General features: G+C 39.9%; 4 protein-coding genes across 5 annotated transcripts; 2 read left to right on the forward strand and 2 right to left on the reverse strand.

Annotated features, from left to right (window-relative positions):
- The first annotated feature begins 126 nt into the window (after nucleotides 1-126).
- Nucleotides 127-6,666, forward strand: LOC140761533 (stomatal closure-related actin-binding protein 1). Of its 2 annotated transcripts, none has more exons than XM_073098896.1 (13): nucleotides 127-417; nucleotides 935-1,240; nucleotides 1,536-1,664; nucleotides 1,831-1,923; nucleotides 2,329-2,469; nucleotides 3,054-3,122; nucleotides 3,385-3,468; nucleotides 3,968-4,148; nucleotides 4,485-4,601; nucleotides 4,796-4,854; nucleotides 5,633-5,767; nucleotides 5,951-6,100; nucleotides 6,325-6,666. In XM_073098896.1, the coding sequence occupies exons 2-13, from the start codon at nucleotides 959-961 to the stop codon at nucleotides 6,361-6,363; spliced, it is 1,479 nt and encodes a 492-aa protein (XP_072954997.1). In that variant the 5' UTR covers nucleotides 127-417; nucleotides 935-958; the 3' UTR covers nucleotides 6,364-6,666. The 2 variants fall into 2 exon arrangements, with proteins under 2 accessions (XP_072954997.1, XP_072954998.1); XM_073098897.1 differs by having other exon boundaries at nucleotides 939-1,240.
- Nucleotides 6,667-7,945: 1,279 nt separating this feature from the next.
- LOC140761333 (G2/mitotic-specific cyclin S13-7-like) lies at nucleotides 7,946-10,926 on the forward strand. Its single transcript, XM_073098611.1, has 10 exons — nucleotides 7,946-8,103; nucleotides 8,492-8,600; nucleotides 8,693-8,728; nucleotides 8,806-8,872; nucleotides 8,986-9,204; nucleotides 9,315-9,440; nucleotides 9,531-9,779; nucleotides 9,873-10,031; nucleotides 10,119-10,297; nucleotides 10,386-10,926. The coding sequence occupies exons 1-10, from the start codon at nucleotides 8,061-8,063 to the stop codon at nucleotides 10,516-10,518; spliced, it is 1,320 nt and encodes a 439-aa protein (XP_072954712.1). The 5' UTR covers nucleotides 7,946-8,060; the 3' UTR covers nucleotides 10,519-10,926.
- A 308-nt stretch (nucleotides 10,927-11,234) lies between these two features.
- Nucleotides 11,235-13,364, reverse strand: LOC140761377 (UDP-glycosyltransferase 87A1-like). The gene is made up of 2 exons (XM_073098674.1): nucleotides 12,765-13,364; nucleotides 11,235-12,358 (listed from the first exon to the last, which is right to left on the reverse strand). Exons 1-2 carry the CDS (start codon nucleotides 13,261-13,263, stop codon nucleotides 11,448-11,450), a joined length of 1,410 nt encoding a protein of 469 aa, XP_072954775.1. The 5' UTR covers nucleotides 13,264-13,364; the 3' UTR covers nucleotides 11,235-11,447.
- Nucleotides 13,365-13,674: 310 nt separating this feature from the next.
- LOC140761300 (tryptamine hydroxycinnamoyltransferase 1-like) lies at nucleotides 13,675-14,916 on the reverse strand. The gene has a single exon (XM_073098572.1). The coding sequence runs from the start codon at nucleotides 14,914-14,916 to the stop codon at nucleotides 13,675-13,677; it is 1,242 nt and encodes a 413-aa protein (XP_072954673.1).
- Between the last annotated feature and the right edge of the window lie 611 nt (nucleotides 14,917-15,527).

Genomic DNA, 15,527 nt, shown 5'->3' on the forward strand with positions numbered 1-15,527 from the left:
TTTCGACCAGAAAAGGATAAGTACTGGCAGGTCCTAAATTCACGTGGATAAAAAATGAGAATTGATCTCCGATCGGGGGCTTTGACGATTCACAACGACTTCTTTCAAAACAGGGTGGGCCCCGCGAAAAAGTGGCGCATCTCTCGAGGCTTCATCTCTCGCTCTGTTCCTTCTTCCTCTTCCTCTTCTCCTCCCCCCTCTTCAAGTGTGCCGAAAGTACGAATATAAATTTAAAAAGAATCCATCTTCGCCGACGTATTCGATCCATGCGAATTGTTGGATTCCTTATCAGAAGAGCAGAGTATAAGGAGAAAAGGTGCGGAAATAAAGCGGAAAAGACCCGAGAAAAATCGAATCTTCGGAGCAGGGGAAGGGAGCCGCAAGCCAATTCTTCTCTTTTGGGGGGAGATTTATGAGGTTGGGTTTCTCTTTCGAGTGAAAATTGTGGTTAATGGATTTGTTCACGTTTCTTAGCTTTTAGTTCACTTCTCATCCTCTGTAGAGATAAGATTTTCATAGTTCTAATGATGTTGATTTGAACTGGATTCATCTGGGTGTTTCAGAGTCTTGGCATAGCGGAACGCAGTGAAGGGATTTTCTTTTTTAATCGTTTGAATTAGTGGGCGTTTAGATTCATGTCTAATGCTTACTAGGAGTTGTGACTAGGAGCCTTTAGATCGATCGCCCCTCCTTTTTTTACCTAGACGGGTTGAGTCCCTAATCTATTTCGGTTTGTCAGATTAAGTATTTTCCTGCTGTATGTCGATGAATTGATTTGGACTGATTCACTCGGAAATTTTACTTTGTGGGTTTGGTGCCTTCACGTCTGTTGCTGAGGAAACTGAATTAGGTTTCTTAAGTTTTGAAAAGAACAAACTTTTCTTTGCTTCATTGTACAGTATCGTTTTCATATTTTGTTTATTTTTTATGGAAGGAAGAGTACACGCAATTAGGACGGATGACGAGGGTGACGGGTGACTTTGGAGACACCATGCAGAAAGATGCACTTCATATGGTTTCATCTGATGTTAATTTCGTCAAGGGTCGATTTCCAGATTACAAAATAGGAGCCAACAATACAATCATTGAACCCGAGAATGCTCCTGAGGTTATGCCTCTCAAGGAGGTTGTCGCGAAGGAGACGGCCCAGCTGCTGGAGCAGCAGAAGCGGCTTTCTGTTCGCGACCTCAAGGAGAAATTTGAGAAGGGTCTGTCTGGTGCTGCAAAATTATCAGCTGAGGTCTTGCTTCCAACTTTTATTTGTTTCCATGATTTGAATATTTGAGACAAAAGAACAAGGGCAAAGAAATTGTATTGTTTTTAGTGTTTTATGAAGTATTTATTCTTTTCATCTCTTCTGCTTTTGAACTATCGTGATGTTGATTGGATCACAGTCGGATGGCCCGTAAGCCATGGGGGTATTACTGTATTACTCTGCAACTTGTAGGTTCTAGATATAATCGAGACACTAACCTATGTGTCTGCTGTTACTCATGGGAGCTGCTTTGCTCATAATTGTTGTTTGACTTTTTCAGGCAAAATGGAGAGAAGTGGCTTCATTGGATAGACATGTCCTTCTAAAGAAACTAAGGGATGTGTTGGACTCTCTAAGAGGGCGGGTGGCAGGTCGTAACAGAGATGATGCTGAGGAAGCAATCTCATTGGTTGGTTTTCTCTTCTTTGTTGTTTCTTGTCATGCATATAATTATTTAGAGACAAATTCTATATTCTTGAATTAGGTGGTGCATTGTGCCACCAAGTTTTTATCACTTGGGACAACAAGATCATCTGATATAGAAAAAAGGAGAGTTGTTCTATGTCTATGTGTAGGTGGAAGCTCTAGCACTTCAGCTGACTCAGAAAGAAGGAGAGTTGTTCCATGAAAAAGCAGAAGTGGAAAAGCTAGCAAACTTTCTTAAGCAGGTTAGTGGAAGTAATTAATAATTATGTGAGTGGGCGTTCTATGCGTTCTTGCTTTTATTGAGTTAATGGCTTAATGCTGAATGTTTCTTGGTTCATCTTTTGTTTGCTTTGCAATTTATTAGCTTGCTTTTTATACTTTGGGGACTCAATCTTTTCTCCTTTTCCTTCACTTTATTAGCAGAGTTGAATATAAAGACATGCTATGTAAGTGCATGAAGAATTAGAACCGCCAACTTTCTGTCTGGCTAGATATCAGCAAGCTAGTAGATAAATTTACTTAATATTGTTTTGGTGTGTGAATATGATACCAATACTGCTAGTTTTCGGAAGAGACACTGATAAAAAATGATGGCATCTCTTCTATCTCCCATTCTTTCTGAGTTTCTCTTCCTTTTTTGCTTCCAGGCTACTGAAGATGCTAAAAAAGTTGTTGAAGAAGAAAAGGCCCTTGCTCTTGGTGAAATTGAAAGAGCCAAAGCAGCAATAGAAAGAGTCGAACAAGCCCTGCGAGAACATGAACTGTCCACCAGTAATACGGAGGAACAGGTGGCTTGCACTAGTTAAATATTAGAATTTTTCACCTATATTCCAGATTTCTTTTAGTAGTCTTACGTGATATGATACAATTTTCTTTCTAGAAGTCATCACTTAAATATATCATTATCATCTAGGAAATTAACTTTTACTGGTTCTTTCAGTTGATGTTGATATATATACTATACTTGCAGTTCTTTTCCTATGTCATTTTTGGCGGTATTCCGGTATCATGATTCTCTTGATTATTCAATTAGTTCTAGAGCTAGCTAGTTGCACACATTCTTGTGCTCAAGCTTTGGCTGATTTTAAGCTTTCCTCCGCATGGTTGCACACAAAAATTTTACCAGTTATTTTTAAGAAAATATAATTACCATGTTTGCAGCTGTCTATAAGATAACAAACAGCAAAGATGAGAATATGTTTGTGATAATCATGGAGTTAATTTGTTGCATTTTAGTTAGCATTCTAGTCCTTGATCTGATTTTGCATGCTATTGCTGTAAATCATAGATATGTATATGCATGTATATGGACTCTGTACCTTTTCTATTCTGATCTTATGTTAACTTGTATCTTCATCATTTAAACTGAAAGGAGATGGAAGAACTAAGAAAAGAGATTCAAGAGGCTAGGAGAATCAAAATGCTTCACCAGCCAAGCAGGGTAGGTTTCTTAGTAAGCATTGAAGTTTTAACTGCCACACTGGTTTCCATTTATTCTCTTTTTTATTATATTTATTGAAATTCCATTCTGCTTTATCTGGTTTTCCTTCATATATCTTCATTGGAAAATTGGAAATATTTCTTTTTGTGCCAGTTCCAAAATTTTAGCATATTTCTTGTTTTCCCTCATATGCTTACAGAAAAAGTTCAGTTTAGGCCTTATTAAAGTAGCTGCTAATATGATGAATCAAATTTTATAATAGGTAATGGACATGGAACATGAACTTCGAGCACTCCGGGTTCTTCTTTTAGAGAAGTCTCAGCTATGCATTCATCTTAAGAAAGAGGTTGGTTATGGCAATTTTTTTTTGCTTCCAGCATTATTACCTACTGTAGCATAGTCACAGCCAAGACTATCTACTCTAGCATAGTCAGATGAAAAGATTTATGACTGTCTACTCTTGCTCTCTATACTAATTTTCAAGTCAAATATATCTTCCTTTTACCTTTGTGTTGGTTTTGGCATGTAACTGCTTTTTCATGCTTTGGAGATTATCCTCTGATTTATGTGTGTCATTTTCCTGCTATATTCATTTTCATGCATGACAAGATTATCCGATTTGTGATTTTGATTATGCTTGTTCTCCTGCCTGTGAAAAATATATGCTTCCTATATTCATTTTCATGACTTCTTCTATCATGATGATTTACAAATTCATGTTGACTATGTGAAGCTGAAGTCATTGTGAAACAGATGAGTACTTAATTAAAAGAAATAAGAAGTTAAAGTTGCTAACTTGCTATGACTGTGTATTTAATTGTATCCATATTTCTCTCTTTCTTCAGCTTGCAATGATCAAAAGGCTTGAGGAAGACAAGTCCCGTCTTTTTGAGCTTGAAGGTTCTGAAAGTCTAGGATCATGCTTACATATTGTTCCTCGAGTTGATACTGCTCCGGATATCTCTAATTGTTCAATTCAGTGGTACCGCATAATACCTGAGGGAAGCAAGAAAGTATTAATTTCAGGTAATGCCTTCAATATTACTCCCCATCCTAATCATTCTGTGGTATTATGTCCCATGCCATCAATTGTAGGAAGTGAATCAGTTGTTTGATTATTTCCTTAGATATTGTGAGTATGAATCTTATTATTGGTAATAGACCTTTTCCATTTTTAAATCAACCAAACCAATTAAAATAAGGGGAAAATAATAAATTACAGTAGCAAAAAGATTTTTGGTTACTATGATAAAGCTGTCATGGATTCCTTATTTTATAATTGATACATGGCACATTATTTCTGTTAATCTGTTCTCCTTTCTATTGATCTTGACTTCAATTTTTAATCTCTATCACTTGCAGGAGCAACAAAAAGTACTTATGCTCCAGAACCACTTGATGTTGGGAGATTGCTGCAAGCAGAGGTTATTTTAGATGATGAAAGAGTCACAGTGTCGACAGCTGGTCCAATAGATCCTGGTTGGACCTTTTCCATTCTGAGAGTTTTTTATTTGTCAATTGTATTTTCTCCAATTTGGAAGTGATTCTGTTTCATCAGCTATACATGATTTATTTTAAAATCACTGCACAATACTAGTTCTATCACATTATGACTGTTTTATTTAACATACTCATTCTATCAATTGAAATATCTGACTATTTATTTTGAACAGCTGCAGGATTGGAAACATACATCGAGACACTTGTTAAAAAGTCAGATAATGAGTTCAATGTATGAATTTATGTTGCTTCTTTTAGCTATCTTGACTTCTCTAATTATTAAATGATACAATTTTGGGGTTTTCTGAGTTTTATTACTGAAGTAATCTTTGATGTTTTATCCAATATTTTCTTGATGTTTTTTTAATGATTTTATCACGATAAAATCTGTTGCAATAATAATCATGCATAAACGAATTACAAGTAGTTACATGAATATCTCTGTCTTGTTTCTAGGCTGAGCTTTATTGATGGGTATGGTAAAGATCCACTATATTTGGATTGTGTTCTCATTTGACGATCCATATACATATGCAAATTCATTCCATGGAGAAAATCAGGGAACCTAACTCTGTAGTTGTGATTCACTTGCAAAATTTACCTGATTACCCTTAGCTCCCCGTGGGGCCACCAAGATTTTACTTTTTACTGTGACCTACTGGCCAGCAGGTTCCATGGACAGTCGTGTATATATGACAGTTAATTGTGGATGATAACGGATTAACTGTGACGGAAAAATAATGACTGATTCACATTCTCTAACTCTGATTTTTAGGCTGCAATTTAGACTGCTTTTTTTATGGACTGGAATGCAAATTTAATCAAATCTACTTCCAGTAATGACTCTGATTTGCATTTTCTGACTCTGAATCTTGGCTGCAATTTACAGTGCTTTCTTTATGGACTGAGATGCAAGTTTAATCAAATCTGCAAACAGTACTGAATTGTCTCATCATTATTTATTCAGCATCTTCTTACTTTCTGGATGTCTTTCATGTTGCTTTCGTCAGGTGGTTGTTACCCACATGAATGGTCGTGATTATCCATCAAGTTCAGTCCATGCACTTCATGTAGAGAAGCTCCGAATCAAACTTCGTAAAGGCAGGAGCACAAAGGCGAAAGAATCATATTCTTCATCTATGCAGGTAAATAACCTCTGAGAGTATAAATCCTGAATCAGATGTGGTTAACACACTTAATAATTAGTCAACAGAACTCTTAAAAATGCTCTATAAATTGCGATTTCAAAGTGAGATAATTCTGAGTGATGTTTCAGTTTTAGAATAATAATGGGTTCCATCTGATTTTCTTTTTCCTGGACACTCCAGCTCTGTGGAGTCCGAGGTGGTGGTAGTGCTGCGGCTCAAGCAGTATTCTGGCAAGCTAGGAAAGGCTTGTCCTTTACACTAGCTTTTGAAACCGAGAGGGAAAGAAATGCTGCAATTCTTCTTGCTCGTAAATTTGCATTTAGCTGTAATGTAAGTAATTCATCAATGTATACCAGTGACCTCTTTTTATTGCATTTCTTTAAATTACTACTCGATGGATTCATCTAGGACTCCTACTATTTATTTTTAAAAAGTACATTTAGTTTACGAGATAATCTGTTATAGGTTTATTTATTTTTTGATTCTTGGAGCATTTCAGCTTCTTCTTCTTCTTCTTCTTCTTATTTTTTTTTCTTTTATCTGATCAATGGCAGATCATGCTTGCTGGGCCAGATGACCAGGCTTCATTGTAAACCTGACAAACTAACACTGCGTGCTTCTGGATTACTGTTTGTACAACTAGGCTTTGTGATTGTGTATTTATTGATTTTTAAGGTGAAAAATAGATATTCCACTTGAGGATTTTCTTCTTCTGATAGTGTTTTATCATGGCATCCTTTTATTTGCCTTCGTATTGGTGGTAAACTCACTTGTTTACAACAATCATATGTAAGTTTTCGTTAGTTTTAAGTGTAATACTCACTTTGTTTGAAGATCATACTCTTGTAATAGACAAAATCCATACGGGTTATGATATTTCTGTTTCAGTACCAAGATTATTCATCAAACTAGTGTGTCTGTTGTTCTTGGCCAGATATATACATATATATATATATATATATATATAGTAAGATTTTGTCGAAATATCCGATTTGGTTGGACGCATAAGAATGTCAAGCAGAGAGAATTACACAGGATTTCAGACATTGATTCATTTATCTGCCTAAGCACTAAACAGTGGGTACTTACAAATTTATTTATTTTGCAATGTCAGTTAAATTTTTATATTTTTTTTATTATTTATCTGAGAGCCTATTGGTTAAATCTAAATTGGATAAATAGTTAATTTTCTCTTGATACAAAGACACTTAGGCTTCGAAGCATATAAAGATAATAGGCCGAGCTATTAGGCTAATCTTTTGAGCTACATATAAGCTTACTATCACATCAAACTACTACTTTAGTACCACACCACATTACACTGTCGAGCAAAATCTGAGCCAAAGCCAAACAAAACCACTACCTACAAATTAATCAACTATAGTAGAATTGATAGGTATCATTTTTATGACTAAGGAGGTCATATGATTAATTATAACCCCCAAATAATTATTATGGAGGAGCAGCTTGGCAGTACGACGACTTGGAGCATATTTCAGCGGTGTTTAGCGATGCATGTGACCTAAAGTCTAGACTAAACAGCTTACTATATTAGCTAAAATTTTGTAAGATTTCAGTGTTTCTGTATCAAAAAAGGACCGGCATTCTATCTAACCCATATCATCGATAAAAATAATAATAATAATAATTTTTTTTGAAAAAAAAAAACCACTACCTGGCTACCTACAAATAAATTTCTAATTTTCGTTCCACCCTTAGCACCAACCCCGCAGCCTCCTGTGTTTAGAACTTTCTAGATATCAAACTAAAAATATCATTGAACCCATCAATCATTTTATTCGTTATACTCTAAACTTGAATGTTAACGTACCAATACGAAAAAGCCTCTCAGCATTCTTTGGGAAGTCAATAGCTGGCTGCCAACTGCCCGAGTGCAGCAGAAACTCCTGCGACCGGCACTGCAGACGATCCTATCCCCTAAATCGACCGGATAATTGTGCAGGTAGACTAGGGACATCAAATTATTAAACACTTTCAACGCGTGCTAGGGAATCGTTCCCTTAATTAACCCCCAACGGCTAGTTTCGGAGCACTAGAGCACTGCACAAATCCGAGCCGTTGGATCCCACGTGAACGGACCGTTGGATTTTCAAAAGAATTCGACCGTTTGAGCCGCCCTTGGTACTAGAAAAGGAAACCCCTCTCATCGACGCCCCCTTCTCCCTTTTTATGTGAGACCCAGAAAGCCTCCAGGAGAAACCTAAGAAGAGAGAGACAGTGTGAAGGAAGAAGAAGAAGAAGGGAGAAAAGAAGGAAGGAGAAGAGATAGATGGCTTCGAGGCATCAAGTGGTGGATTCCCAGCGGCAGAGAGGTAAATCTTTGGAAAAATAGCTCTTTGATAAAGACCCAATTCCTTGATGCTTTTCTTGCGTAATTTTTTTTTGGGTTCTTTACTTTCTTTCAATATCTTCTGTTGGTTTCATTCTCTTCCTTTGATGGATTTGTTCTGGATACATTTCTAATCTACTTCGATGGTATAAATTTTGGACCTTTCTTTATCTTTGAATCCTTTGTATTTGGGGTTTATCGAGTCCCCATCCCTAATTTCTTTCGAACTTTCAGATATGTGGATTTTCGGGAAGAATTTCTACACTTGGTTAATTCCTTTTTTGTTGATTCATTTCGTTTAGTTTCCTTTCTTTCTTCTCGTCCAAGGACACATAAGCTAAATCTTATGCAACTTGTTCTGCAATCATCAGGTGGGGTCGTACCCATCCACAAGCCAAAGGCTGGCGCTGGAGCAGATGGGAAGAACCGGCGAGCTCTGGAAGACATCGGCAATCTGGTTACTGTTCGAGCCGTCGAAGGGTAACACAAACTTAGGCTTGTTTTAGGCCCAAGAAGACTAATTGCTTCCATTCTTTTTCCTAATCTTTTTTCTTGTTCTTTCTTTGAACCAGAAAACAGCAGGTCCAGATCAATCGACCCATTACTAGGTAGGTACTAATTTTCCTTCTATTACCTTTTGTCTCTTTTATTTCAGACTATCTGATATTATGTTTCTTCCTCACAGAAGTTTTGGTGCTAAACTCCTAGCAAATTCACAAGCCGCCGCTGCCGCCGCCGCCGTTGACAGTAAGGTATGGAACCTTCACCATTTTCTTCGGCGGCAATGCTTTCGTCTAAGAGCAGTTGTAGTTATCGTGCAGTGTTTTTCACTTGATGTAAAATGTCAATTCACCCATATGTGCAGAAACCTGTAGCTGTTCCTGTTGATGGAGCAGCGGGAAAGGGTGGCATAAAAGCAACCAAGAAGGTTGCCATTAAGCCCAAGCCTCAGAATGTTTGCGAGATCAGTTCTGACTCAGATAATGGAACGAAGCCGATGTCGACGAGTAGCATCAGTTGCAGTAGCAAATCTGCAAGAAAGAAAGTTAACTCACTCACTTCAGTACTTACAGCTCGTAGCAAGGTATGTATGTTACAACTTTCAATATTATTCAGGATACCAATAAGCTAGTTATGGTAACTTTATACATGAATTCTTGTTCTAAAATCTTTGTTGTCATCGATGAACATTAGGCTGCTTGTGGAATTACTGACAAACCAAAAGATTTGGTTCAAGACATCGATGCATCGGATGCCGAAGATCAGTTAGCTGTGGTGGATTATGTCGAAGACATTTATAAGTTCTATAAACTTGCAGAGGTACATTTTTCTCTTTTGCTTCTTTGAACATCACATACAATTTTTCCGGCTCCATTTGTGCTGAAAGGTGTTCACTTTTTGATGATGCAGAACTCCAGCCGGATACATGACTACATGGATTCCCAGGTTGAGATCAACGCAAAGATGAGGGCCATTCTTGCTGATTGGATAATTGAAGTGCACCATAAATTTGAGCTGATGCCTGAAACTCTCTACCTCACATTCTATATCATTGATCGGTACCTTTCAATGGAGACTGTAACGAGGAGAGAGCTGCAGCTTGTAGGTGTTTGTTCGATGCTAATTGCCTGCAAGTATGAGGAAATATGGGCTCCAGAGGTAGAATCATAGTACATCATCTTCTAGTTTCATTCTGATTCTAGTAGTCCATTTGTATCTGAACTAGCTCAACTAATTATTATCTGGGTCCAGGTGAATGATTTCATCTGCATATCAGACAGGGCATACTCCAGAGAGCAGATACTGGTGATGGAAAAAGCAATTCTGAACAAACTGGAATGGAACTTGACTGTTCCTACGTCGTATGTGTTTCTTGTAAGATTTATCAAGGCTACAGCGAGTGATAAAGAGGTGAAAGCAATAGATTAGATATACTGTTTATAACTATCATAAAATTCCCTCTGCCTTTGCCTCAGCGATCTTTTGGCTAAAACGCAGATGGAGCACATGGTTTTCTTCTTCGCTGAATTGGCTCTGATGCAGTACTCCATGATCATGTTCTGCCCCTCCATGATCGCTGCTTCTGCCGTCTATGCAGCGTGCTGTACGCTAAAGAAGAGCCCTCTTTGGACCGAGACACTAAAGCGCCATACCGGATTCTCCGAGCAGCAATTGTTGTATGTCGCTTCTTCCTTTGCGTTAATTGTGAAGGTTTTCGATATTTTTCTTTTCTTTTCATGGTTGACAAATTGTTGCATGTTGCAGGGATTGTACTAAGATGCTGGTGAACTCTCATTCAGCAGCAGGTGAGAGTAAACTGAAGGTTGTGTACAAGAAGTACTCAGATGCAAAGTTTGGAGCTGTCGCGTTGTATCCTGCGGCTACAAAACTGATATAGGAGTCAAAGTCTTTGAAATAGAGCCTTCTTTTTTTCTGCTTTTTGGGGTCATTCATTTGTTGGATTGAAGGCAGTGGAGAGATCACCTCCATGATGAATAGGATAATTTTTTTGTGTGTGTATCTTTGTGGTTTTCATACTCTATTCTCAGGAGTACGTTTCAGAGAAATATCGTCTTTTTTCTGTGACAAGTGATTTTGCAAGAGCCTTCTTTTTTCTGGTTTTTGGGGGGTCATTCATTTGATGGATTGAAGGCAATGGAGATCATCTCGATGATGATAGGATAATTTCTTTTTTGTGTATCTTTGTGGTTCATATTCTATTCTCAGTAGTGCAGTTTATCAAACAGTCGAGAATGTTTCAGAGACATTTATGAATGTGAATAATATAATTTGGCTGTTGGCTGACTTTTCTTGAACATTCATATCAAAACCATTCTTTAATTTCACTTTTAGTTGATTGTTTTCCTTCTGGAAAAACCTCTCGTTTAGAATTTTTATTTATCTCATTGATAGCATAATGTTTATCAGTTGAAATTGCAAGGGAAATCATTATATCTTAGGTTATAGAGAGATTTGTCCCTAACATTTATTTATCTCATGACTTTGGCTTACAGATGCATAATTTGTTCTGATGGCTATTTTTCAGACAGCTACTTCTAAATATTATGGTAAGTAATTCAAGTAAATGTTGTTGCAAATTGAAATGTTGGGTCATTATATGAATACCCATTAAATTTTCAAAATATAGCATTTCTTTTCTTAAAATACCAACCAGTCCCAAGTCCTAAAGGAAGAAGAACACATTACTAGCAACCATACTATATAATCCAATTATTGCAAATTAAGAAACATCAACCGATCTAACTGATTGATATGTCAGTACGATGGATTTTGTGGGGTGTCGTAGTTTCATTACCCAATCATCTCTTAGACTTGGACTACATTCTTCCATCCATGGCTGTTTACAAGACTTTTAACAAAAGAAGTGAGGTTAGCATACGAAGATCCACCCTCTTCCATTGTTCGAAGAGAAGCTTCTCGCAGTTCCAGAGCTCTTCTTCTCAACTCCTTACTTTCAGTTCCGTCCAAGTCCATCAACCTCCTCACAACCTCCGCAATCTCCTCTCTTCGGACGATGTTATCTTCCCCAGTCTTCTCCTTCAAACTGATTCCAACCTTCCATTCATCGACTATAAGTCGGCTATCGGGCGGCTGATCCCAAAATATAGGAAACGTAAGCATCGGCACACCTGCGAACACAGCCTCGAGCGTCAAGTTCCAGCCACAGTGAGTAAGGAAGCCTCCCACTGAAGGATGGCACAAGGTTCTCAACTGGTCACACCACGGCACAACCAAGCCCATATCACCAACCATTTCTCGCATCCGAGAAGACTCCCCGCGGGCAACCCACAAGAACCTAGTCTCACTTGCGCACAATCCCATCGCGATCTCATCGAGCTGAGACTGCGACACTGAGAGGAAGCTACCCAGAGAGATGTACAACACTGAGTTGTTAGGTTGGGAGTCTAACCAACTGAAGTAGTCCAGGTGATGAGCATTTGATGGTATGGATCTCACTGGATTCTCCTCTTTGAGCATCATGTAAGGAATTGAAGGACCAACAGTGTACACAGGACATGGGAGCTCTGCTCTTAATGCATCTATAACGCTTGCTTCAATCTCATAGAAGGAGGTGAAGAGGATGCATTGGGCTTTCTTTACCCAGGAGAAGGCTTCCAGAGCTCTTTGCAATGTTGGAGCGGATAAGACGGGCAGGATATCGGATAACTTTATTGACGTGATTCCTGGTATATATTGTTCCAAGTACTCATCTTCTTCTGTAGAAGAACAAAAATCATATGAACACCTACTTCTACATCTACTCTGCAATGGTCGACAAAGTTAACAAAGAGAAGAAAAATGCGGATAAGAAGATTAAGATGACAACATTTGTAATCGAGCATAAAATTCTTGTGGGCAAAGTTATTCGTCAAACTACCACATTGATTACAGCACGATGAGCTTAACTAAGATGAACTTGTGCAAACAAATCTTCTGATACTCATGCAAGAATCAATTAAATTCATGCCATTTACTCATCAGTGTTTCAAGTAATCTCTAACCAATTAGAAATATTATCCGGTAAAACTGGGATAAAATTATTCAATCTACCCGCATACGGACAAGAAAAGAATAAGCACGAGAGTTATTGAACGGTGGAGATAGATAAGACTATGGACATACCTATCGTCGCTTCGATCGAGACGCGGCGGTCGACTGGCAGGGGCAGCCGGTGAAAGTGGTACAACACCGAGAAGAACCCGGCGGCCATGGTGCAGAACGAGAGGACCGGGATACCCCTCTGATTCCCAACCTCCACCGCCCACGGAAGGTACGAGTCGGCTATAATTGCCGACGCCGGCGGCTCGAGCCGATCGAGGAGCGGCTCGAACGGTGCCCCCATTTTGGTGGAGACGGCGTCGAGGAAGCCGGGGAAGTCGGCAGCCCGGCCGTTCTCGGAGGGGATGATGTTGGGTATGGTGACAAGCCGGACTTCGCTCGGAAGCGGCAGCGGCGGCGGCGAAGACGAGCCGAGGAGGTCGAGCCACTCCTCAGTGACGACGCACGTGACCTGTATGCCGCGGGAGGCGAGGAGACGGGAGAGGACTAGCATGGGGTTGATGTGGCCGCGGCCGGGGTAGGGCATGGCAACCACGTGGCAGGATCCCGTGGCGGCTTCCATTGCTCCGACGGCTTGGATTTGGTGGATCCGAGGAGGTGGCGAGGTTTCACTCCAGCGAGATCCTGGAACCCGTCAAGCCGTCACCAGGACTACTTATGTTAGGGAGTTTTCATCGTACACGCTATCTTATATGTTTATTTTCAGTTTCACCCTGTCTTTAACTCGGGCTTTTTCTGAAATCCAATACAAAAGCTAGTTAGTTAAGGGCGTTTCTTTTTCTTATTTTACTAAAATATAGGTGCCAAATTATAAATAACGAAAAAAATATAGAGTTATAAACCGTAGTAACCACAAATTTAGGGTGTGAATTGAAAACGACCAAAAGTTACGTAGTTGAGAGCATACGACAAGAGATATTATTACTCAAACAAGATCACAACAAGCAAAAGCAAAGCAAAAGCCATATGAAATCTAATCCAAGGAGTGAGAGATTTGTCTCAGTAACTTAGCATGCTCTGCAATCAGCGTAACAAACGCATCTATACCTCCTTCCTCACCCAACCCAGGGAGAAGCATCACCAACCCCTCAAAAGGCACCCAAGTGGGCAAGAAACCTCTTAAACCGCCGCCTCCTCCAAAATCCACCTCCTGGAATCGAAGCCTCACCCAGCTATCCGCCTCCAAGATCGGCGAGAGCACGATGCCGTCGACGTCGTATGCCGGCACGAGCTCTTCTTCTCCATACAGCTCTCCGAAATCCATAAACGACTGGAAGTATCGTTGATCGATCTCAAGTATCGCCTCGTGTACTATGCTCGCCGCCGCGGCGAGTCCTCCGGTGATTAATAGCTTCACGTTGGCTTTTGGGTACGCGTTGAGGACTAAGTTGCCGAAGAATTCGTTAGGAACCGGAGGTTTTAGCCTTGTTCTACCGTTCACTGAGACCCTCACCATGGTGAGATCACAATCTTGTAACCCTCGAGCTATTGTTATCTTCCTCCATAAGTGGCCTAACAGAGTCTCGAAGGTGGTGTACTTGTTGTTCACCTCTGCCTTTAGCTTTCTTATGTAATCCGTAGAGTATCTTACTAACATGTTGGTGATTTCACTAGGATCAACGTCGACAGGGTTTATAGTGAAGCCACGTCGATGAGTTGGTATTGGCACGAAATCTAGACCCCAGTGCTCGAACTCGCATCGCGGGGGGCGGCGCGGGTTGAGCCAGGATCGGTCGTAGACCGGGAGGCGGTCGACGGTCGTCCCGCGAACGATTTGCGACCATGAGACGAAGAAGGTGCTCATGGATTGGCCGTCGGCTACTCTGTGATGCGCCGTGGCGCCGATCACTAGCCCGCCGCACTTGAACCGGTTGAGCTGGACTTGGAGCAAGTGGACGGCATCGAACGGGGAGGGGTGCAATAGCTGCAACTCCGGCGATGGCTCGAGCGGCAAGTAGTCGGATAGTTCCGACGACACGGTTGCTTCCACCACGAGCGCGCCACCGCCGTCGCCGCCTAATATAACGCACGGCCGGCGATGGCTAGAGCTGTAGCCGAGCCGACCGATGAGCGTCGGAAAGTGTGTAATAACCTTTGAAAGGCCATCAAGGAGAGCATCATTTGACGGCGTCGGCGCCGCGAAGGCGAAGAGGACGGCGATGTGGAGGTTGGAGGCGAAGCGGTCGAATATGGTGAGAGGTACTTGTGTTTCCATGGCATTAGGATTGCCATGGGCTAAGATAGTAGAGCTTTGTACTTGGACTTCCATTGTAAGCTAGTGAGCATGGACTACTCAAAGTGGACAGAGGGATGGTATTATATAGAGATAGAGGTGATGTTGTGATAGAGATGAGGGAGTGGAGAAACCCCACAAAGCTAACACGTAGAGCGTTACGTTAGTTTTGATCGCTTATGGAAGGAAACATCCAAACTTTGTTTGGTTTGTAGTCAAACTCAGCAAACTCTTGTGTTTGAAAAAAAAATTGATGGTAGTCAACGCGGATAGAACTGCATAGAAATGGCTTCCTGTACTGCCACGTGTAGATCCGTACAATATCATTTGTTTTTTGTGGTCAAAATATAAGGCTAGTTGTTGGTAGAGGTAATAAATTAGCTGCGGAAGGATATGGATTTCGTAATTTGCAATAAGATCTTTATATAGATCTTCTCATTTATTTTTAGTGACAAAGTATCTGTTTAAATTTTCTTTGTTAAAAAAATTATGTCACCAATTTTAGGTCCTCTAGAAATTATTTTAATTTAATTTTAAATAATAAAAAAGAGAAAATTTAAGATAAGATGATAATTTAATGCTTCTTGTCGACA

This window comes from Typha angustifolia, chromosome 6 (genome assembly GCF_048772165.1).
Source record: "Typha angustifolia cultivar Huaian chromosome 6, ASM4877216v1, whole genome shotgun sequence".
Lineage (NCBI taxonomy): Eukaryota > Viridiplantae > Streptophyta > Magnoliopsida > Poales > Typhaceae > Typha > Typha angustifolia.